At 44.9% G+C, this 24,330-nt stretch overlaps 2 protein-coding genes across 3 annotated transcripts in view; both read left to right on the top strand.

The window, feature by feature from the left end:
- Positions 1-24,330, top strand: part of LOC310791806 (DELTA-stichotoxin-Hcr4b-like) — a 403,187-nt gene that overhangs the window by 281,307 nt on the left and 97,550 nt on the right. The gene's annotated exons all lie outside the window — the stretch shown is intronic.
- The window catches only part of LOC310791966 (uncharacterized protein), a 51,335-nt gene that overhangs the window by 975 nt on the left and 26,030 nt on the right, over positions 1-24,330 (top strand). The window contains exon 2 of the mRNA XM_083653654.1: positions 20,276-20,347. Coding sequence (XP_083509780.1) covers positions 20,276-20,347 — 72 coding nt within the window. The remainder of the gene's footprint in view (positions 1-20,275; positions 20,348-24,330) is intronic.

The raw sequence follows: 24,330 nt of genomic DNA, 5'->3' as shown, positions 1-24,330 counted from the left end.
ATGTGGAGATCAAACCCTATTGTTTTTACTTTGGTTTATTAGGGGTTCGGGTATTTGCTATGTTTATTCTTTCTTTCTTATTCTTATTCTTCTGTAAAAGTGTATGCACGTCAGAAACCATAAGGCCCACAGTAGCCAAACTGGGAGAAAAGGAGAAAATTAATGAAATAAAAATAAAGAGGCCTGAATATATCACCTGTCAGGTATACACAGCAGATCATATATATATATATTCAGCATATACTCATGTATACACACACATTCACATCCACCCGCACACCCACACATACTTTAACCACCGGTTAAAGGATCTGTAGTAGTTCACATAGATATGCCTAAAAAAAAATGAAAAATATACATAGAAAATCAAGTGGATACATAGAAAATCTAGTGGATGTTCATAAACTGGTTTGCCATTTCTTATCACTACGAGCGAGCAGCCCCTGGGTAGGGCTAGGCTTAATCATAAATAGATGATAAAAAATAGGGTTATAATTCCTCTTTAATTTGGGGGAAGTGTCTTAAGCCTTTCAAAATAAAACACTAAAGGGTCCCATGTTGTATGGAATTTTTGGGTTGACCCTCTGATGGAGTATTTTATTTTTTCTAGCTTAAGAAATAGCATCAGCTCATTCATCCAAGCTGAAGCTTTGGGTGGATGTTCAGATTTCCACTCCAACAGAATTCTTCTTCGAGCAAGAAGAGTTCAAAGGCAAATACAGCTTTTATTCTATTTGTCATTGATATGCCCTCCCCTGGAGCTCCAAAAATGGCCATTTCAGCATTGGGTTGAATATTTATGCCAAATGCTGTCTAATCCTGTTCTTGATGGTAGACTGGGAAAAGATGGGCTAGTGGACCGAACAAAGTGGCGGGCTTGAAAGTAACGGAAAAGGCTAGCTAGAAGGCTAGAAGAAAATATATGTTTTTTTTAAACAGGATTTTTATAAAACGCTTCAAAAGGCATAAAAGTTAGTAACGTTTGTGAAGAGTATCATGCTGAACCCAAATTCGCGTTCCCATAAACTTTTGTTAACCACAGACCGTATTTTATGCATTTAAGTAAAATCCCCATTCTAAAACCGCATGGAGCCCTATCGTCGTACGCCGCTATAGTTTGCGCTGCCATTTGCGCGCCTCTTATGCTATCTTCCCTGTGTCTTAAGCTATCGTATGCCTCCACCATCCAGTTTTCAGACACAGGTGTGGGCGTGGCCCAGGCGTGTCCGTGCGCCTCTTAGCCTATCATCTGTCTCCCGCAGTGTCATTTTGCGCTCTGGCGAAGATACCATCACCATGTTCCGAGCGTAAAAACAGGTTTGGGCGTTGCCCGTACCAAAATAGTACCAGCGTTCCAGCACAGACACTCTTCCCTTCTCAGAATGCCATGTTGATTTTCAACTATACCCTACATTGCAGAAAAAACACACCTTGATTTAAAAATGGGAATTTGTTTGTCTGGTTTTATTAGGCTACATAATTCCCGACCATACAGGTCTGTGGTGTAATAGTAGATTACTTTAGGTAGGATAAAGGGTAGGAGAAAATAAAAAGCAAATCTTGATCTTTCCAACCATTAAGCTACGTTTAATCAGTGTTGGGCAAGTTACTTTCAAAATGTAATATACTACATATTACTAGTTACTTTCATTTGAAAGTAGTAAGTAACTTTACAATATTACTTTCTGTGTAGAGTAACTCGTTACTTATTACACTACTTTTGCATTACTTTTACCAAAACAACAGCAGCAGCAGAATGACATCGCCGCCCCGGAACCATCCCCCCAAAAAATTCAACCGCCTTGAAGTCAGTGTAATAGTGATGCGCGGGTCAGGTTTTTTTAAGGCCCGCCCCAACCCAACCCGTCATTGGAGCCAGCCCGCCCCGCCCGCCCCGTTAAAATATCTGAAAATTCCGAACCCAGCCCAACCCAGCAGCCCGCAATGGCCAATTTAATGTAATATGTCTCCGGACGCAGGAGGAGCACAGCAGAGCTTCCAAGGTGTGCAAAGTAGCTAAAACTCTGTCTCTTTCCCCCCTCTCTCTCTCTCTCACACACACACACACACACACACAGACACTCACATGCTGCCCTGCGCGACAACAGTTGTAGCCTAGGCCTGCTCTGGATGAGTTGCGCTGCTGCTTTCATGTCGGTCTTTCTTCAATTAATCCATGGTCTTCAGATAGCGCGACCGACTACGCTTCCCCAAAGTGCAGATGGCGTGACCGCGCAGTGTTTCAAATGGAGGTAGCAGGTAGAGGTAGGCACTAGGCAGGCTACAGAAACAGTTCTTATTCTTCCCCATTTATTTTAATTACCTCATGCGCTCTCAATTGGCCATGTTGCAGTAGTAGGCTAAACGTAGTAGTGCAGCAGGTGCGCACACGGCTTGCAGATACGGCCAGACTTGCTGTCTGATTTCTTTTAATTACCTCATGCGCACTCAATTGTTCACAGCCTACTCACGTTGCAGTAAAGTTGACAAATAGATCACAGTCGAGTCCACAACAGAAAATCTGCGGTGGCATTATATGGACACTTCAAATAATAATTATAGCTGCTGCGCAGCAATGGGTCGTGGCCGGGCAAGTCTCAAGGCTTTGAGCCTTGAGCCTTGAAATCAGCTCAGAAGTGTCAAGTGTCAATACAAGAAGGAAGGTTGGCCATAATGACAATGAATCAGCACTTCCTGCCGCCCTTCAAAATAAAACAATTTAGAAGGTACAGGTACTGAATGCTGCTATAGCGCCCCCTAAAGGCGAAATGACACAATATTTATCCTATAGGCTCAGAGTACATCCTTCCACACCTGGACCAAGGTTGGTTAGGATCGCACGTTGTGTTCTAGAGTTATGGTGATTCTTGTGAAATTGGCCCCACCCACAGAAGTTTGGAAGTCGATTATATCGCAACGGTGTGCTTTTTTCAAATACCACGAAACAGTGTTGTGCAGGACACTCATCACATGATGTGTGCTTTGGTTTGGTGAAGACTGGACAAAATTTCAAGGGGGAATCGCAAAAAAACTGTTTTGGACCAAATTCAAAATGGCGGAAAATCTAGTCAGACGGAAATGGGCGTGGCCTAGATGAGTAGATGCGGAAGGACCCAAGGAATCCAGGGAAAAAAGAAGTTTGATGATAGACCATACGGTTCAGAAGTTATGGACCAGAATGTAAAGAGGGCTGTTATAGCTCCACCATCTGCTCAATTTGTGTAATTCTTTAGAATAAAAGGCCCCTCTGTGCACCTCCCTACCAAGTTTCGTAGCTGTAGCTGTTATGGTTTCTGAATTACAGCTAATTTACTGCAAGATTTTTCGAAACCCCATGCAAGTCAATGGGGAAAAAAAATATTATGACATCACAATTGCTCGAGTGACATTAGTGATGGCATCACAATTGCTTGACTGACTGATGACATCACAAATACAACCTAATTGCCAAAGGTAATTAAGGTAATTATAGCTGCTGCGCAGCAATGGGTCGTGGCCGGGCAAGTCTCAAGTCTTTTAGCTATAGTCCAAGTCATGTCTCAAGTCTTTAGTCACAAGTCCAAGTCAAGTCTCAAGTCTCTTATGGATGAGTTTTCTGTCATCTGCTGCATGCAATCCAATCTGCTTAGATTAGAACACTGCCATTTCTTGACAGGGCTGGGGCAGAAGGCAGCAGGTTAAGTACATGGCAGTGTAGTCCTACTCAGCCAGGAAGGATGACATCATTGATGACATCATCACTGATGACATCACTGATGACGTCATTGCTCAAGTGACATCACATCATTAGGTAATTAGGGCAATTACGATGCTCTTTAGGCTATACATGAGGGCAGAATTAAAAATACTGTCAAAAATTCAGTTTTTGAGATACAATTCTTAGATTTTGTACACTTCAACTACTCTGACAGCAAAATCTTGTCAATTTTTTCCGTGGAGATTCGAGCTTTATTTAGCAAGAATTTGCATTAGCTGTTTAAAGTACCATTTACAGTAAAACATTTTGATGCACTGTGGGCTCAATTTTTGATCTATCAAAAATCTGTTTGATACTTTTGTGGAGGACAGTCTATCGATGCAGATGCTGGAGTTTGGTGTCGTTTGAAGAAAAAATGTGGGAGGAGTAGGGTTTAATTAGTTTTACAGTTTTTGCAGCTTTGCAGTCTTTAGACTTCATAATTGGCCATAGGTTGCAGCGTACAAAAGTTTCTCCTCATTTGGGCACACATTTCGGTGAAAGTGCCAAAGCCGTAGCCCATATGCCTGATTTGTTATGAATTTTCAAAGTTTGAAACTTTAGACGGTCGCTGTAGCGCCACCATCAGGACTATTGGTGCCAAATTCACGTCAACTTAGTTTGGCATGGGACTGGACCTTTGTGCAAAGTTTGGTTTATATTCATCCATGGGAAGTCTGACTTCCTGGGAGAAGAATAATAATAATACAGGCAAATACAAGAAGTGGCCCTGCCGCTTCGCTGGCCCGGCCACTAATTAAGCTATACACAGGGCCAGAATTCAACGTTTTGATGCACTGTGGGCTCAATTTTTGACCGATCGAAAATCTGGTTTGATACTTTTGTGTAGAACAGTCTAACGATGCAGATACTGAAGTTTGGTGTCGTTTGAAGAAAAAATGTGGGAGGAGTAGGGTTTAATTCGTTTTTGCAGTTTTTGCAGTTTTGCGGTCTTTAAACTTCATAATTGGCCATAGGTTGCATTGTACAAAAGTTTCCCCTCATTTAGGCGCACATTTCGGTGAAAGTTGCACCGTTAGGACTATTGGCCCCAAATTTGTGTCAAAGACGTTTGGCATGGGACTGGACCTTTGTGCAAAGTTTGGTTAGTTTTCATCCATGGGAAGTCGAACTTCCCGGGAGGATGAAGAATAATACAGGCAAATACAAGAAGTGGCCTGGCCGCTTCGCTGGCCCGGCCACTAATGATTACAGCGAATAATCCTTCCAAAATGTTTGTTTTGAGACCACATAGGCTACCTCATTGAAGCGTTTCTTTACTCCATGTAGGCTATATATAGAGAGTGCAGCAGGAGTCTGTCTGATTGTGTGTACCTATGTGTGAGAGAGAGTTAACGTCTTTAAGGTTAATTACTCTGCGTGTTTCATTGCTCTAAATTATTTAATAATGTTGCTTTGTCACGTTCTGAGCCTGCCCCGCCCGCACCCGCGATATTTTCATAATATCGCGGCCCGGCCCCAGCCCGCCGGCGGGGCGGCCCAGCCCGCGGGACCCGGCGGGTTCTGGGTGACCCGCGCATCACTACAGTGTAAACAATCCAAAATTCTAAATGTTATTCTTTTCCTTTGTTATTGTCATCTATAGTGGTTATTTGCATAAAAACACACAGTTTGAATAGGAAATGATTGTATCTTTTTTAAATATTTGCTTTGATTTAATAAAATGTAACTCAATTTGTAACTTGAGTTACTTCACAAAGTAACTGGTATAATATTACTGAAATCCTATAAGTAATAAGTTATATTACTGAGTTACTGCTAAAAGTAATATATTATATGTAATATGTTACTTTTGTAATGAGTTACCCCCAACACTGCGTTTAATAGCACCGCAATAGCCCTCTCCACTTCCCTCATCGGGGAGAGAGAGAGAAAGACAGGGGGCATACTGTCGACCTATAATGTTACTACCCAGCTCGACTTAACTGCCTCATGTCCCTAGGCATACTGCAAAAGTTAACTGTTGAAAATTCGATGTCTGGTTTTGTCACAAGTAGCCTAGCTGAAGTCCCTCTTGCCATCAAGCAGACAGTGACGGAAGCATGTGTCTTTATGTGCGCCAAGGGTAAAATGACTAACTAAATTGGTGGGATTCAATGTATATATATTAATAGAAACTAATAAAAAATAGCTGATTAATAAAATGTGTGCTGGTGGAATGAAATTCAACTTCAAATAGAGCGGCATCACTCACAGCGCGGCAGTTGTGATGTCCTGATGTAGCAGGCAGCGGTGTTGTTAATGTGGAGGGCTCTTGCTGACGTTCAAAGTCCTGATGATGTCATAGACATTGTGACATCATCAGTGATGTCATCATTGACATCATTATTGAAAATCATTATGATCTTATGACGTCACTGATGATGTCATAGGCGCTGATGATGGCATGGGCATTGTGACATCAGTGATGTCACTCGAACAAAGGTTTTTGGTCAACTTGGGCAATTGTGACATCACTGATGATGTCATAGACATTGTGACATCATTGTGACGTGATCAGTGAGTGATGTAATCAGTGATGCAAAGTTGGGCAATTGTGCACTGCGCATGCCAAAGAGCAGAGATTATGTCATAGGCACTGATGATGTCACAATGCCATCAGTGATGTCACTCGAGCAATTGTGGTTTTTGGTTACACTCAGGTTTTTGGTTACCCTTGCATAAGAATTTACAATGTATCTGTACTCCTACAACAGAGTGACAATAAATATATTGAATCTTTAATCATGTGGCAGTTTGAGTTCGACCTCGTCCATGAGGACAGATGTAGCGTGCGAGGCCCTGGGTGTCTATTGTGTGTCGCCACTGAAATATGACAGGATCAGACACACCTGATACAGTAACTTGTCATGTGAACTTATGAGTTGGCTGTGAATTTGTCAGTGAATGCTCACATTACCAGTTAAACTGGTAATTAACTTGTGTCAATCAATGCCTGCATGTGACAGTCAACAAGCTAGCAGGTGTGACTATAATTGTTATGTTTCAGTGGCAACACACACCCAGGGCTTGGCATGCTACATATGTCCTCATCGACAAGGTTGAACTCAGACTGTCACATGGAGGGGTGGTAAATAGAGAGGTGGGTAAAATATTCAAGGTTGGGTAGTTTACCCACCTTGTTCCCCCTGTTGTGAACATAGGGTGATTTAAATCATCTTGGAAACTAGGGCTGTCAAAGTTAACGCGATAATAACGCGTTAAGGCAAATTCCTTTTAACGCCACGATTAACGCGTGCACTTTCTTTGATCTTTGAGCCTTGGTCCGACTGGTAGTTTGGGAAATCAGGAAGCAGTAACGTTGATAGCAAGCAGAAACAAACCTTATGTGTATAATGGCAAGTTCAGCTTAAAATTGAGAATATGTCCCGCATTTTGGGTGAGAGAGAAAGAGAGAGCGCGTCAGCACGATCAGACCGTTGCAGAGAGAGAGAGAGAGAGAGAGAGAGACAGACGGAGAGCGGGGGAGAGAGGCAGAGAAAGTGAACGAGACAGTGAGAAAGACTAAGGGCTCTATCTTCCCAACGGTGGTAATTTTGCATTAGCGCCCATTTTGAGCTGGAATAGCGCTGCGCAAAGCCCTAATTGTGGGCGTGTCAGCAGCCCACTGCGCTTCACGTCATCTCGGCGCACATCTCCGTATAGGCGTGTTTATGCCCAAAAGCATAGTGGAGGTGTGGTCATGCCCATAAAACCACAGCGTCACGTCAGCAGCTTCCTCCTTCACTGAGAGGGACTAGAGTGAGAGAGAGAAAGAGGGAGAGAGGGAGAGAGAAAAGATAGCCTAGATCAGTGTATCTTAAAGTGTGGGGCGCGCCCCACTTGTGGGGCGCAGTGGTATTACAGGTGGGGCGCGGGTGAAATCCGCGGAACCAATGTTTTAGCCATTTTTAGGTCGGACTTCTTTTCCCCGTGAGGAAATAAACAAACCCACGTTCATTCATCAGACAGACTGGAGGCTGTTTAGTTTAGATTAGTGTGTACAATGAAGAGACATTTGGCAGGGACAAACAAGGAGTCGGAGGGCGGCAGTCAACTAAAACAACCGAGACGAAAATATGATGACGCCTATCTTGCTCTGGGATTCACAGTCAATGCGGTAGGAGACGAGGAGAGACCAGTCTGTGTTCTCTGTCTGAAAACTCTGGCAGCGGACAGCATGAAGCCTAACAAATTAAAAAGACACTTGGAGACAACACACCCCACTTTCGTCAATAAGCCACTCGGGTTATTTCAGAGGAAACTCGGTGAATACCGCAAGCAGGAAAATCGCTTTGTAAAAGTGGCATCAGTGAACAGCAAAGCACAACTAGCGTCATATACAAGGTCGCATACAGAATTGCACAGTGCAAGAAGCCGCACACCATCGCTGAGGAGCTCATACTCCCAGCAGCTATCCATATGGTGTCAACTATGCTGGATGAGACCAGCGCTGCAAAATTGAAGACTATCCCGCTGTCCAATGACACAGTTGCAAAACGTATATGTGACATTTCAAATGATCTCGAGGAGCAACTCACGGAAAAACTGACAGACACACGTTTCGCCTTACAAGTGGACGAGGCTACGGACAGCAATAAAGACTGCTTGCTTATCGCCTATGTTCGCTTTGTCACGTCAGAGTCACTGAGTGAGGATTTGCTGTTTTGCAAGTACGTTACAAGCAGAGCAACAGCTGAAGAGCTATTTAAGCTTCTGGACAGTTACCTGACACAACACGGGCTGAATTGGGAGAACTGTGTGGGTTTTTGCAGCCACTAATACTGAGAAAACTTGAGTCCTCACAATTATTATTATTATTTTCTGCACAGGTTGCACTTTATTATTCTTTTGAAAAGATTTGCAGTGGAAAACAGGCTCATTGCAGCCACTAATACTGAGAAAACTTGAGTCCTCACAAATGTCTGCACTTATTATTTTCTGCAGGTTGCACCTTATTGTTTTGAAAAGATTTGCAGTGGAAAACAGGCTCATTGCAGCCCTTAATACAGTGATAGTGACTTGAACTCACAATGAAGATATTTGAATTTATTTTGTTTTGTAGAGGTTGCACTTTATTGTTATTGTTTTTGAAAAGATGTGCAGTGCAAAACAGCCAGAATATAGAAATGAATGGTCATTATGTCAATAAAAGTTAAACTTGGACCGTTTTGTTTCAATTTTGTTGGGGCGGTGGGGCCCGAAAGATTTTCTTCCTCCAAAGTGGGGCCTGACAGAAAAAGTTTGAGAACCACTGGCCTAGATGGAGAGAGGGAGAGAGAGATGTGAGGCCGTCATACATAGAAACACCTGTGTATTATTACCATTTCACACGCTGAAAAAGGGCTGCTGCCCATTGTAGCCAATGCTTATCCCCTTTCTCTCCTCTATCTCCGCTGAGGTAATATACTGCATGCGTAATTACGCAGCGTACTGAGAGCCGCGATGAGTGATGCTGCTCTATTTGAAGGGTTGAATTTTCTTCCACCAGCACACATTTTATTAATCAGCTATTTTCTATTCGTTTCTATTAATTTATAAGGGGAAAATGACATACTAAATTGGTGGGATTCGATGTATATATATTAATAGAAACAAATAGAAAATAGCTGATTAATAAATGTGTGCTGGTGGAACGAAATTCAACTTCTTCAAATAGAGCAGGATCACTCATCGTGGCTCTCAGTACGCTGCGTAATTAGTATATTCCCGCAGCGGAGATAGAAGAGAGAAAAGGGATAAGGATACAGACGTCTCCCTCTTTCTCTCTCTAACTCTAGTCCCTCTCAGTGAAGGAGGAAGTTGCTGACGTAACGCTGTGGTTTTATGGGCATGACCACACCTCCACTATGCTTTTGGGCATAAACATGCCGCAGATGTGCGCCGAGATGACGTGAAGCGCAGCGGGCCGACACGCCCACAATTAGGGCTTTACGCGGCGCTATTCCAGCGCAAAATGGGCGGTAACGCAACATTACCGCCGGTGGGAAGATAGAGCCCTAAGTCTCTTCGAGCTTGGTGATCGCTCCGAACTGTACGCCATGTGTCCAGGGTGAACATGGAATTCCTCCAGGAGGTGGTGTAGCGGGGCTGAACAGAGCAGGGCCAAGTGGGAGCTCTGACTAGACCCCGGGCAGCTGGGTCATCACGCTCTAGAAGAGGAGACAAGATGGAGAGATCAGGGAAGGTTCATGATTCTTAGCTTATTTAATTCACTAGACGTTCCATAGTCGCCGCACGCTCACGCCCAAATTCCACTGAGTCCGGGTTCGGTCCATCTGCGCTCCGGTATGGCTTCGGAGCCGATACGTTTCCACTCTAATCAATGTGTCAACTTCCACCAACTCCGCTGCGTTGCGTGTCTACTCCGTCCCAGCTCTGACGATCCGGAGCTCTCCGAAGCAAATACGCAAGGCTTCTGTTTTTCCCGGATGTCGGAGCAAAGCCGCAGCAAGTTGGGCAGAGCCAGGCCTGGAGTCAACAGGTCAGAGGTGCTTACAGCATTCAAGATCAAGCCAGAGGACAAACATGGATGAGGAAAAGTTCATCATTGAAGTGGAAAACCACAAAATAATATATGACACAACAGATCCTTTTTACAAGGACAACACCAAGCAAGACCACCCCTCCTCTGCTTCTCCAGTTGGGAAGAATGATCTTCTGCCTGTTTGTTGTTGTATTTATCCCACATACAAATTGTCTCGTGCGAATGCACGCGATTTCACCGCGAGAACCTGTCTGGCGGAGCGGAGCCGTGACGTGCTCTGCACGCAGCCGGTTAGTGTTGGCGGAGCACTGAGCAAAACCGGAGCACAGCCGCAACGCAATGTAAATGCACTCAGTGGAATCCCGGCGTCACTGTGGGCTCGAAACGTGTGGAAGCATCCTGAGATTGGTTAATCAAACACTTTCAAAAAACATACTTTTAATGAATAAGTAATGAGATCCTGTCTGTCTGAGTGTGTGTGTGTGTGTGTGTGTGTGTGTGTGTGTGTGTGTGTGTGTGTGTGTGTGTGTGTGTTGGATCCATACCCATGCAGAGCTGTTGGACTGTTGAAAAAGAATGTGTGACAAAGCCCTTCCTCAGACTGAAGTGTAGTGACACACCCCTTAAATATCCTCGCAGGGGTCACCTGACACATCATGTGATATATAGCTACATACTGTAGAAGAATTAGAAAACATACAATACACTTATTCGACCAGTATACAAAATAGTCAAACAGCAACCGGCAATATCAAAACTTGAATGTCTCAAAGGACAGGTAATATACTGGCAATTTCAACAACTTGAATATCACATAAACAAAAGTTATCAGGTGTAAACCGTCATAATGAAATGTAATATTAAGAAGAAAGTGTGATTTAACTATTAAGAAGAGGTCTCCACTACTGAAATTGTGGTAGTAGTCAAAATGTTATGGTGTAAAAACCATTAATGGAGCAATACGATAAAAAACACAGTACAGAGATGACTCTAGACAAAGCAATATTCATTACAATGTGGACACAATGAGATGAACACACACAAGCACACCTACAAAAGGACTACAAAAATGGCCGTAAGTCAAACTCTTCGTTCAGCCCTTTTGGGGCCCGAGTATACAGGGTGAAAATACAGAAGGCCTCTCTTTTAAGTAGTAGAGAGTTGGGGCCCTATCTTCCGACAGGCGCTATCCTCTAATACCTGTTTGCGCGTGCCTTAAGGCAGGGAAGATAGCAGTCCACCTTGCGCCATCCGCCAGGTGTTATGCACCCCAGCCGAGTTTTGCACCCCAGCGCCGGCAGCATCCCGGAGCATATTGTAATGATTTATACAGAAATGTAACTGTTTAAAAGTGATATAATTGTCTGGTAGACGTGACCTCCCTGATTTCTAAATTAAAACAGCCCCGAAATATGTTGGGGATGCAATTCTCGGCCGGGATGCGGAAACGTTCACGGCACGTGTCGCAGACGCAAATTAGAGCCGTGCCAAAATCATCTGCGCCCCAAAATGCCTGCGCAAACGGGATCTTACCTACCAGAATTATTCACAGGCGTGGCCAGGCAATGCTGGGCATTACGTCAATCAAAACCAATCAGATTCCCATCTCGCAAGGGCTGTTTGCGCGAGGCATGCAATATGCTGTAATTCTCTCCATGCGTAATAGAGTGTACTCACTCGTGCGAGGACAGAGAGAGCTTATTGACACATCGGCTGTGGTGCCAACGACCCTCCGGGTTATGAAGGTAAATAGCCTATGTCCATTGCCCAACAAGTTTTCTCAATTAATTTCCCTCTTTGCGATGTGATAAAAGTTTCTCAGTTAGTTATAGTTGATTGCCTCACTGAATTATCTGCTAATACCCAATTTTAGCAGCATAATGTCATGTATTGGCGTGGCAAGGCTGTGCGTAATGACATATCCAAAAGGAATTCCACTTTTCACTGCGCTGCACAGAGATTATAGGTGCGCTCCCAGCGCAGTGAGGTATTTGCACGTAAGAGGTCCTTTTCAAAGCTCTTAGTGCAAAGTAATTGCGCGCTGCTGACGATAGGGTAATGCCATCTATCCCACATTTTCCACAAACGCCTGCTTTGACATGTGGCAGCCAATGCCCAGTACAATTATCACAGGCATGCGCTTGTGTCCGCCCCCAATTTGCATTGCACGGCGTTAAACGAGCGCAAACGCTAAATTAGCGCTTTTGGGAAGATAGGGCCCTTGATGTCACCTCCACGTACAGGGTGTTTGACAAGTTCAATGCCCAAATATCTAAGAGAAGAAACATTGTGAGAAGCTTGTGTAAAGTGGACAGCCACTGGACTTCTGATGTCATTGTTACGGATGTTGGATCTGTGTTCTGAAATTCTGGTGTTAAGTGGTCTGGTGGTTTTGCCTATGTAGGCGAGGCCACACGGACATTTGAGCATATACTGTAGTGTAGATGACATTATTACTTTTACAAGTTATCACTTCTTTAATGTTAAAGGGTTTTCCTGTACGTCGATGAGTAAAAGCGGGCCCGGCGCCACAAGCTCACTACCTCCTAGGTAAAGAGAGGGAATATAAGGTGGTCAACAACCTAACAAAGGAGCAAAGAAAGGAACTTAAGTTGTCTGTGGTGATCTAGAGTGCAGATAAGGGTGGAGTGATTTTATAGATACACATTTTCTAGACAATCTTCAGTGTTTAAAGAGATACTCAACAGTTGAGGCAGACTGATTTTGAGCCAAACAGATTTTGTCAGTTTTTCAAAAAAGGGCGGGGAGTTTTCAGGCTTTTGAATCCGCCCACTCCACATTCAGCCGATCTACTATGAATCACCTCATTCAATGGAAAGGAATTGCTTCAAAATGTCCCCATTCGATGGGGTGGAGTTGTACAATCTCTACAACCCAGTTTCTCTGGGTTGTAGAGATTACTTGCAAAACCCCATTCAATGGATAGCTCTACAACCCAGTTTCTCTGGGTTGTAGAGATTACTTGCAAAACCCCATTCAATGGACAGCTCTACAGCCCAGTGTCTCTGGGTTGTAGAGATTACTTGCAAAACCCCATTCAATGGATAAACCTGGGGTCTCCGAGGCCTGGGTGGGCCGCAGGACCCTGTGGAGGTCCTGGGGTCGCTTCGGGGGGTCTGCGGGCCGAACGGAAGGTCTGGGGGCCGAACGGAGGGTTCGAGACCCTCGGGGGTCGTCTCTGGAGACCCCTCCAAGCCTCTCCCATGCCCCATGCCTAATCCTAACCCAGACCCTAACCTCTCCCACCCCCATGCCTAAACCTAACCTCTCCCACCCCCATGCCTAAACCTAACCTCTCCCACCCCTAACCCTGAACCTAACCTCTCCCACCCCCCATGCCTAAACCTAACCTCTCCCACCCCTAACCTTTCCCACCCCCCATGCCTAAACCTAACCTCTCCCACCCCCATGCCTAAACCTAACCTCTCCCACCCCTAACCCTAACCCACCCCCCATGCCTAAACCTAACCTCTCCCACTCCTAACCCTAAACCTAACCTCTCCCACCCCCATGCCTAAACCTAACCTCTCCCACCCCATGCCTAAACCTAACCTCTCCCACCCCTAACCCTAACCTCTCCCATCCCCCATGCCTAAACCTAAGGACACAGGGGTCCAAGCAGACCCTCCCCATGCCTGCAGAGATGGGCAGGGTGGTTGAGAGAAGAGCCAATGGAGAATCCTATCCATTAAATGAGGTTTTGCAAGTAATCTGTACAACCCCTGAATCCTATACCCATTAAATGGGGTTTTGCAAGTAATCTCTACAACCCCAGGGAAACTGGGTTGTAGAGATTGTACAACTCCTCTCCATTCGATGGGGGCATTTGAATGCAATTCCTTTCCATTGAATGAGGTGATTCATAGTAGATCGGGTGCAGCCGTAGATCGGGTGCCACATTTGGATAGGATGAACTTTCGTGGGGCGGGCAAATTTCAGAGCCAATGGCAGACCTCTGTGCAGTTCCTGCTCGCGCATGTCTAGTTTCAGTTAAAGCCAGCTAGCGCTGTGAATGGATCTGCTGCTGATGTTCCTGTCCAAACCTCGCGTCACCAGGCTCTCTCAGTCCAAACACCAGCATACCGTTTTACTTCATCGAACCAAACGGTTCAGCTAACGCTATAATCGGGAGAGACCATAGAACATTTCACTCCGACCAAAACTAAAAGAAACATCAAAAAAACATTTTCTTTAAACACGCATTTTTTTTAACGTTTTGGTCCAGTGAGAGGTTATGCGATCTCCCCTGTTTCTAAATATATCTGTACCGTTTGGTTTGAACCAGTAAAACTTTTTATAAGCATTTTACGAAATGTGTATGGGAAAATAAATGGCAGATGAAAATCTCTGGTTCAGTGCTGAAGCAGGAAGTAGGCGGTCACAATTCAGGAATATTTGAATATTGGACAAAATAAAATGAAATTAAATTGAAACCCTAAGAGAAACACACATCCACCGGTGGGGTGTATATATACCCCTCGCAAATACAATGTGAATAGGGAAATGGGTAGTTTGTAACATGTAACGTAACATGGTTGCACACTGCGATATCCACTCCAACAACACTTGCTTACTTGACGCCACTTTTTCAATAAAAACACATTTATGCAATGAATTTACATAATGTATATTTATGTCGCATCATTTAGCCTGTGCTGTGATGTGCAGGAGCAGCACGTAAAAGTTATAAAACTAAGCCTGAATGAGCCTTGTTCATTGTTGTGAAAGTGTGCTGCGGGGGTGTTTGACTTGTTGACGCCTCGCCTGACTGTGCTCGCCTGCTTTCGTCTGCTTTCCAGGCGAGGCGGCAGTCAACTCAACAAGCCTATTGTCACCGATAGTTACAGGTGAGCGTACAACCTTTATCTGAAGGGAGTAGAAGTATGGATGCATCGGGACCACTGGGGGGGCGAGCCAACACCACCGTCTGTACCCCCCTTCCCCACGCAGGAAACCCGGAAAAGACACACGGCAGACGGGCTGTGTATTTCAGATATCGTTTTGTTTAATCCTGGCTTCATCTGATGTGAATAGATCAATAAAATGTTTTCCAGTTATTCCTAGGCTGCAAACTTGTTTTAACATGCAAATCGGAGTGGTTTCTGATGAGAATAAAGTAACGTTACGTTATGTCAGACTGTTCTCACCCCCATCCCAAAGCCTTCGCCTCGGCTATGTGAGGCTATCGAGCCCTTGAATGTGCTCGCCTGCTCTCGTCTGCTTTCCAGGCGAGGTGGCAGTCAACTCAAACGAGCCTATTGTCACCGATAGTTACAGGTGAGCTTACAACCTTTATCTGAAGGTATAGAAGTATATGGATGCATCGGGACCACTGGGGGAGCGAGCCAACACCACCGTCTGTACCCCCCCCCCCCCCCACACACACACACACACACAGGACACTAAACCCGGAAAAGACGCACGGCAGACCCGCTGTGTATTTCAGATATCGTTTTGTTTAATCCTGGCTTCATCTGACCTGAATAGACCAATAAAATGTTTTCCAGTTATTCCTAGGCTGCAAACTTGTTTTAACATGCAAATCGGAGTGGTTTCAGACAACAATAAAGTAACATTAACGTTACGTTATGTCAGACTGTTCTCACCCCCATCCCAAAGCCTTCGCCTCGGCTATGAGAGCACTGCTGCTCGGCTGCGCGCGCCCCCGCGGCCCGGAGCCATCAGCGCCTGACTGGCCAGGAGAGAGTGCTTCCAAGTCGGACTGATAATATAAACAACATCATTTGAGCTTATCCAGGTAAGATATTAATAAAGTAATGACACATTCAGCGGGAAACTAACTATAATTAAGACATGTGCCAACTTCGACGATGTTTGGTTCAGTATTTTAAGAGCAAACAGGTTTTTTTTACTTCCTGAAAAGTTGCTGTTTTGGAGATTCGAGGTCCTGCCTGTTCTTGATGAATCCAGGTCAAAGTCCTGACATTTACTGTAAAACTGAGTAATTCCTCATCTCTTCTCACATACCTATGCAAACAGACGAACATTTATTTATTATTATTATTTCTTTACAAACAAACAAACACAACCTAGGCTATCTGACGTACTCTAAAACTAAACCTAGACTACTAAATACTACAATTTACACTATGCAGTCTAATCAAAACGCTCCACAAATCTCTCTCTCTCTCCCTATTCAACAATTCTCCACACTCCATAGTCCCAGCATGGTGTGCAGCCACTTTTATAAACTTTGGCTGGGAGGGGCCTAGGCACGAGAGATGGGCGGGCTGGGTTTGGTGACATCACTGATCAAGCTACGTCACAGATCAAGAGCTCAGCCAATAGAAAGGGAGGAAAATTGGGAGTCTACAGCTGGCCTTTTTCCCTTTTTGGTTTGCATGGAACTGCATGGGTATGTGAGAAGAGATGAGGAATTACTCAGATTTACAGTAAATGTCAGGACTTTGACCTGGATTCCTCAAGAACACAGCTAATTTCCAATATATATTGATTTTCAGCAGAAAAAAGTGGAAAAAGTGTTGAGTATCTCTTTAACTGGTTTCTGAACATCTTACAGCAGGTGCTACTTCTGCTATGGTGACAGGACTGAGCATGACACAGGAAATAGATCCAAAGCAAAATACAGAGCAAATTGTTTCATTGACTTGGTGTGGCAGAACCACTTTAAGCCTAGTTTAACCAGACCTTATCAGCTCTGGACTTGGTTGGTGTATCTGACTGGGGAGATCCTGGTGTCTTTATTGGCTGATGGCCTCATGCTGGGAGGGGGGTCTTGCTGAGCGGGAGACTACTGGAGGACCCTTCTGTGCATGCACAGTCTGTCTCTGAAGCAGACTCCTGTAATGAACCATAAAACAGATTTTATAAATACAAACTTTGTAGCCAGTCCTCAGTGTTTATGTGGTTTTGACTATAATGATCTTATCGGAAGGTACTATACTTCTGCTAAAATGACAGGCCCAATATATGAGATCCAAAGAAAATTGTCTCATTGACTTAGCATCACAGAATTTCTCCAGACAAAGTTTACGAGACCTTATCAGCTTTGAACTTCTTGGGTGGTGTCTCTGGAGAGAGCCCTGTCTCTTTGCAACTGGTGGGGCCATGGTTAGTCTCAAAACAGATGGTTGGCTCCCGCAATTTTCAAATGCTTCTGCCTGAATGTCTGAACTTCAAGCAGGGAAAACTTGGCCAAAACGGAAAGGGAAACTCGGGAAAATAATGAGCAATGATAGGCGGATGTCCCACCTAAAGGCACGTGATTTGAAAAATACGAGCAGATCCACTTGTATTTCTCCAATCACCTGCATGGGTTCGAACTTCGATTCTGAAGCGTCCCCGGAATTTACTGAGCATCTGTAGCACATCGGCCTCTAATGGTGAACTCCATGCTCAGGGTCGACTCCAACACTTCTGAGGCATTTCAGCTAAAGCGTGTTCTTGTCATGTGACTCAGGTGTTTCCAATAACATGGGAGCGGAAACAGCTGTCTTTTGTGGGGTACGTGTTGGGGCTGTGTTGTGGGGTACGGTGGGGCAGTGGTAAGCACTGTCACCTCACAGCTCGAAGGTCCTGGGTTCGATTCCCACCTGGGACGCTGTGGGCGCTGGAGTTGTGACCCCCCCATATCTTCAGTGCCTACTGCCCAGGTGGGCTATCTCATCGAAAGGGCCTTTCTGTGTGGAGTTTGCATGTTCTCCCCGTACCCCCCAGGGGGTTCCTCCGTACATAACCCCCCACTAAAAACATGCAGAAGATCGTCATCCGACCACTGCTCCTGGCCTGCCCCCTGGAGGAAAGGACAAGCCTGGATGGGTCAAATGCAGAGGACATATTTCACTGGCCACCGTCAGCATGAGTGTGTGTAGTGGCCGCATGCATGTGTTGTAGTGTGTTCGTGTGACAATAAAGACGGGCTGCCGTCTGAAATTGTGTTTTATTTTTTAATACAAATCGCTTTCCCTAGAGCATGTACTTTTTGCTTCTCTCTCTTCTCAAATCAATTCAGGGCTGTATTGGTATGAGAAACATACATTTACACTGCCAAGGCTAGTGTGAAATAAAAAACAAACAAAATGTGCCTACAGTTAAAGATATAGAAGAATAAAGAAGTGTGTCAAACAGTGTGCAACATTGCAATCGAATATAATATACATAACGAGTGGGTAAAGTTAACTTAAAACATTTGCCTACAATTAAAGATATACTAAAGACGTGTGTATTGTGTAAACAAACAGCTATGTAACATTGCAGTCAAATATAATATACATATAGATAAACCCATGAAGACCTGATGCAGCATTAGTGTTGTTCTCCCTTTAAGACCTGATACAGCGTCTATGTCGGTAAACATGTGCATACAATTAAAGATATTTAAATTCATGTGTAAACATCTCTGCAACATTGCAACCTTGTAATCTCTCTATTTCTTTCTACCTATGTAACATTCTGGGGAATATCCCTGCATGGGTGATGTGTGAATGGCAGCAGTAACATTGCAGGGAATAATATATTAGATTGAAATGTCCCTGAATGTACGCATGTGTGAATAATGAAAATCACTACTGGTCCTTGAAAGGTTAGCCCAGTAATTTACTGGGGACTATGTCTGAAAGGGGATCATGAAATAACATGATCCCCAGAAAGTAAGGATTACAGATTAATAAAAAAAAAATTGAATGGGGTTTCCTCCATTAACTCATTGAGTGCCAGCCACTTTTGGAGAACGGATGCTCCCAGTGCCAGAGTTTCAGAGCGTTTTCAGTGATTTCTCGAGGCCCACAGAATATTGTGTGATATTACTATGTAAACACTGAACACGCACAAAGAACGATGAGACTCTATTCTATCATCTGCAAAAAAAAGTTTATTGATCCCATTTTCCGTTCTTTAGTTATGAGCCGGAGAAGATAGCTTGATTCATCCAAAAACAGCAATTTTTTTCTAGAAGCTGAGATAATTGGCCTTTTGTGAAATTAAACATTTCAAGCACATCACTGACTCTGAAGCTAATCTTTTCTAATGTAGTCACACCTCAAAAATAATTTCCTTCAATAAAACAGTGAAGGCCAGGGAATTCTGTTTGGCAGAATAATATTTTTTAGCTACAACCAGCAGCGCTGGCCCCTGCGTGCGCTGCTGGTTGCAGCTTCTTGCTGGTCTTGATTTGCTGCTGGTGGGCATCGGATATTCTGGCTTGCGTTTGTCAATCCTGTCCTGCTGCCTGGGTCTGTCTGGGTGTTGTGTGCTGCTCTGCGTGCCCCCCCCCCGCCCCGCCCCGCCTCGCCTCGCCTCAACTGCACACTCCTCCTCCTGTCTGTGGTGGCTCTCTGCTGAGTTTGCTGTGCGCACAGTGAAGGGTGCTCGACATCCTGCTTTTTTACAGCGTTCCGCGTGTGTTTGTCACCGGCAACGATGCTTCCAGTTGAGAATAATAACAACTCCACGGTGTGGATGTGCGGATGTGCTGTCGCAACCGACACGGAGCGGCTCAATTGTGGGAGCAGATTGGCTGCTGCAGGCACAGCTGCAGTAACGTGCTTCAGCATATCGATGCATACGGATGCGATGCGATTTCCGTTTCCATAACGACTTCTTCTTTGTTTTTTCCTTGCCTTTCTGTTATGTGGAGAGCACTGTCGCCACCTAAGGGTTCTGTAAAATAGGTTATAGACCTCCAATAGCTACTATAGTTGTACAGGAGCTGCGGAAGGCTTTGATCGACGTCCCACCGTCAAAAAACGCATTGGACGTCGAAGGACGTCCGTGGCACTCTACGTCACTATTTAATTGGACGTCGAAGGACGTCCATGGCACTCAATGAGTTAATAACCTCCTTAATTAATTTGAGGACATTTTGCTTGAAATAAGGGGTGAATTAATGTGTTATTTTAAGGGATTACAGGTTCATACGGATAACTATATCGTAAGTATATATGAGTACCAAAGTATGTACACCATTGTGTTCTATCATTGTCTGTGTTATTGCCATAGGCGCTGTTTCTGGATCAGTTTTAAAGGCTTGTTTCTTCTCTCTGGCTGTGCAGCTGATCCAGGTCTGTCAGTGGAGAGCGACGGTGTGGCCGAGGCTCAGAGCGGAGCTGCAGCTACAGCTGAAGGTAATGCAAACCGTGCACCCGCTTTTTATTATTATTTTCAGATTTCAGATTTTTGTCCTATTTTCTCCCCAATCTTGTCCCGGAAGTGAGTTTCCCCATTCATTTCATTTTAGACATCTATCTATCTATAAAGGGAGCAAGTGGGCAATCTGTCTCTCTGTGATTTTTGTCCCGGAAGTGAGGTCACTCAACTGGAAGTGATGTCATCAGTGACAGTTATGTCATCAGTGATGTCACTTGAGCAATTGTGATGACCAGAGGAGGCGATAGTGCAGTGAAAAGGACTCATTCACCACAGGCTTCCCACCCGCAGACATGGCCAATTGTGTCTGTAGGACGGCATGCTGGCTCAGTGGTTAGCGCTGCTGCCTCACAGCAATAAGTTACCGGGTTCGAACCCCCGATCTGTCCCAGGTCCTTTCTGTGTGGAGTTTGCATGTTCTCCCCATATTCGTGTGGGTTTCCTCCAGGTGCTCCGAAAGACATGTATGGTAGGGTTAACACTCCTGTAAGACATGTATGTTAGGGTTAATACTCCTGTCAAAGACATGTATGTTAGGGTTAATATTTCTCTCAAAGACATGTATGTTAGGGTTAATATTTCTGTCAAAGACATGTATGTTAGATTCAGATTCAGATTAATTTATTAAGGACTGCACAACAAGTCGGCAGAATTTGCTTTCGGTACAGCAATTGTTAAGCACATGAATATTGTGTCAGCATAAGACATTACAGTACATAGACAGACATATGGCAACATAAATACAGAACATTCAACATATACATTGCTGGAGAGGTATGCAGTGAGATTTCAGAGGTGAGTGGAGTTCAGAAACCTGATGGCAGTGGGGAAAAAACTGTTTTTGAATCGGGTTGTTTTGGTGGAAATTGATCTGTAGCGCCGTCCAGAGGGCAACAGTTGGAACAGGTGATTGGCTGGGTGAGATGGGTCAGAAACTATTGTTTGTGCTCGTGTGATTGTCCGTTTATGGTGGAGAGTGTCTAGTGATGGGAGTGGGGTACCTATAATTTTTGAAACTTTTTTTATTATTCGTTGGAGTTTGTTGCGTGAGTTACTGTCCAGGTTGCCATACCAGATGGTTATGGATGAGGTGAGGATGCTTTCTAGGATTCAAGATTCAAGATTCAAGATTCAAGATTTTTATTGTCACTCCGTAGTACAAGTATCACGTGTGAAATTCTTGTGCTGTGAACTCCATTTACAACATAGTACAAATATAACAGGGCATATGAGTGCAAAAACAACAAAAGACACACAAGCAATAAGGCAGTAGAGTGATAAGACAAGTCAGAGACAGTGGCATATTCACTGCACATAGGTGCACATGTCATGTGCATACTTGGACGTATAAACATTTTGAATTCGACGTATTTGACGTACAGGTGCAAATAGCATATACCTAATTAAACATACAATTAAACATTAGACATACATAATGGTAGCATCTACAGTGCGGTACAGTAATAATAATAATAATACATACGTTTTATATAGCGCTTTTCTGGGGAACTCAAAGACGCTTTACAATACATAGAAAAGTAATACAATAAACAAAACTAAATAACAAGAACGAAAACAAATACAGGTCAATAGATTGCAGAGATGGAATGGTGGTTAGAGGTAGAAGTCAGATATTGTAGGCTGTTTTGAAGAGGTGGGATTTGAGTTGGGTTTTGAAGGAGGTGAGTGAGTCCGAGTTTCTGATATTTAGGGGCAGAGAGTTCCAGAGGGTTGGGGCAGCGATGGCAAAGGCTCTGTCCCCCATGGTGCGGTGCTTGGTTTTGGTGATGGGGGTTAGGAGGTTGGCATCAGCAGAGCGGAGACGGCGGGTGGGGGAGTGGCGCTGGAGGAGATCTGTTAGGTAAGAGGGGGCCAGATTATTGAGGGCTTTGTAGGTGATGAGCAGGATTTTGAAGTGGATGCGGTGTTGAATGGGGAGCCAGTGGAGATGTTGGAGGATGGGTGTGATGTGTTCTCTGGAGCGGGAGTGGGTGAGTAATCGGGCAGCTGAGTTTTGGACATATTGCAGTTTACGGAGGACAGTGGAAGGGAGGCCATAGAGGATGCTGTTGCAGTAATCTAGTCTGGAGGTGATGAAGGCGTGGATGAGTATTTCGGCGGCTGAGGGGGAGAGAGTGGGGCGGAGTTGTGCAATGTTTCGGAGGTGAAAGAAGGATGTTTTGGTGATGTTGTTGATGTGTGACTTGAAGGAGAGTGTGGGATCCAAGATGACGCCGAGATTTCTGACCAGAGGGGAGGGGGTGACTGTATGTCCATCAATGCAGAGTGAGAGGTTCTGGGAGGAGGGGAGGAGGGATTTTGGGCCAAAGATCATGATTTCTGATTTATTGCAGTTGAGTTTGAGGAAGTTGTTGGTCATCCAGGTTTTTATTTCAGTGAGACAGTCAGTGAGGGTGGTGAGAGTGGCAGGGGTGATGGTTTTGGTGGAGATATAAAGCTGGGTGTCGTCAGCGTAGCAGTGAAATTGTAGTCCATGGCGGCGAATGATGTGACCTAGGGGGAGCATGTAAAGGATGAAGAGAAGGGGACCAAGCACCGAGCCTTGGGGGACTCCGTGTAATACTGGGGTGGTGTGGGATTTGCAGTTGTTGATGGAGATGAAGTGAAAGCGGTCAGACAGGTAGGATGTGAGCCAGGAGAGTGCTGTGCCGGTTATGCCAATTGATTTTAGGTGACTGAGGAGGATGGAGTGGTTGATGGTGTCGAAGGCTACACTGAGGTCGAGGAGGAGGAGAATGGTGAGGGAGCCAGAATCAGAGGAGAGGAGGAGGTCGTTGGTGACTTTGAGTAGTGCTGTTTCGGTACTGTGGTGTGATCTGAAGCCGGATTGGAATGTTTCATAAAGCTGGTTGGTGTGGGGGTATTGTTTGAGTTGAGTTGCGACGGTGCGTTCCAGTATTTTAGAGAGAAATGGGAGGTTGGAGATGGGTCTGAAGTTGTTGGGGTTGTCGGAATCCAGGCCGGGTTTTTTGAGGGTGGGTGTGATGGCAGCGAGCTTGAGCGGGGAAGGGACGATACCAGAAGTGAGGGAGGAGTTTATGATGTCAGTGATGAGTGGGGCAAGAGGAGAGAGACAGGCTTTGACGAGGCTGGAGGGGATGGGGTCCAGGGGGCAGGTGGTGGATTTTATGCCAGAGAGTTGTTCACAGAGGTCAGATGAGGTTATGGGGGAGAAGGCTGGAAAGCAGTGGGCTGTTGACAGGGAAGGTGCAGGGTCCAGATCGGGGGTGATGGCAGAGGAGGTGGTGGCTAGCTGGTTGTGGATGTTTTCAATTTTAGAGTGAAAGAAGGAGAGGAAGTTGTTGCATTTGTCCGAGGTGAATGATGGTGAGATATTGTCCAGTGGTTTGAGGAGCTTGTTGATGGTGGAAAACAGAGTGCGGGGGTTGGAGGATCCGGAGTGTATGATGTCAGAGTAGAAGGTGGAGCGGGCGTTGTTGAGTGCAGACTTGTATTGATGAATGAGTTCTTTGTGGGCCAGTGTGTGAACAGTGAGTCCGGTTTTTTTGTAGAGGCGTTCCATTTGTCTGCATTGTTTTTTGAGGATGTGCAGTTCAGGGGTGTACCAGGGGGCGGAGTGAATGAATGTGACGGTTTTTGTTTTTATGGGGGCAAGCTGGTTGAGGCAGGTGGACAGTGTATGGTTGTAGAAGTTGACAAGGTCCATGGGAGCCGGGTTAACAGGGAGGGAGAGGTTGGATATGGTGTTAGATAGACAGGTAGAGAAGGAAATGGGGCAGATGGATTTGAGATTACGGAAGGTTATTGTGCGGTCTTGTTTGGGGTGGGGAACAGGGATGTTGATGTCCAGTGTGATAGCAAGATGGTCAGAGATGGTGAGGTCAGTGTTTGAGATGCTGTTGATGTGGAGGCCAGTTGTGCAAACCAAGTCCAGGATGTGTCCGCGGGTGTGGGTAGGGAAATTGACATGTTGGGTGAA

This window comes from Poromitra crassiceps (assembly GCF_964638095.1).
Source record: "Poromitra crassiceps genome assembly, chromosome: 17".
NCBI lineage: Eukaryota > Metazoa > Chordata > Actinopteri > Beryciformes > Melamphaidae > Poromitra > Poromitra crassiceps.
The sequence above is the reverse complement of the archived record's forward strand: the minus strand, read 5'-3'. Positions and strand labels throughout refer to the sequence as shown.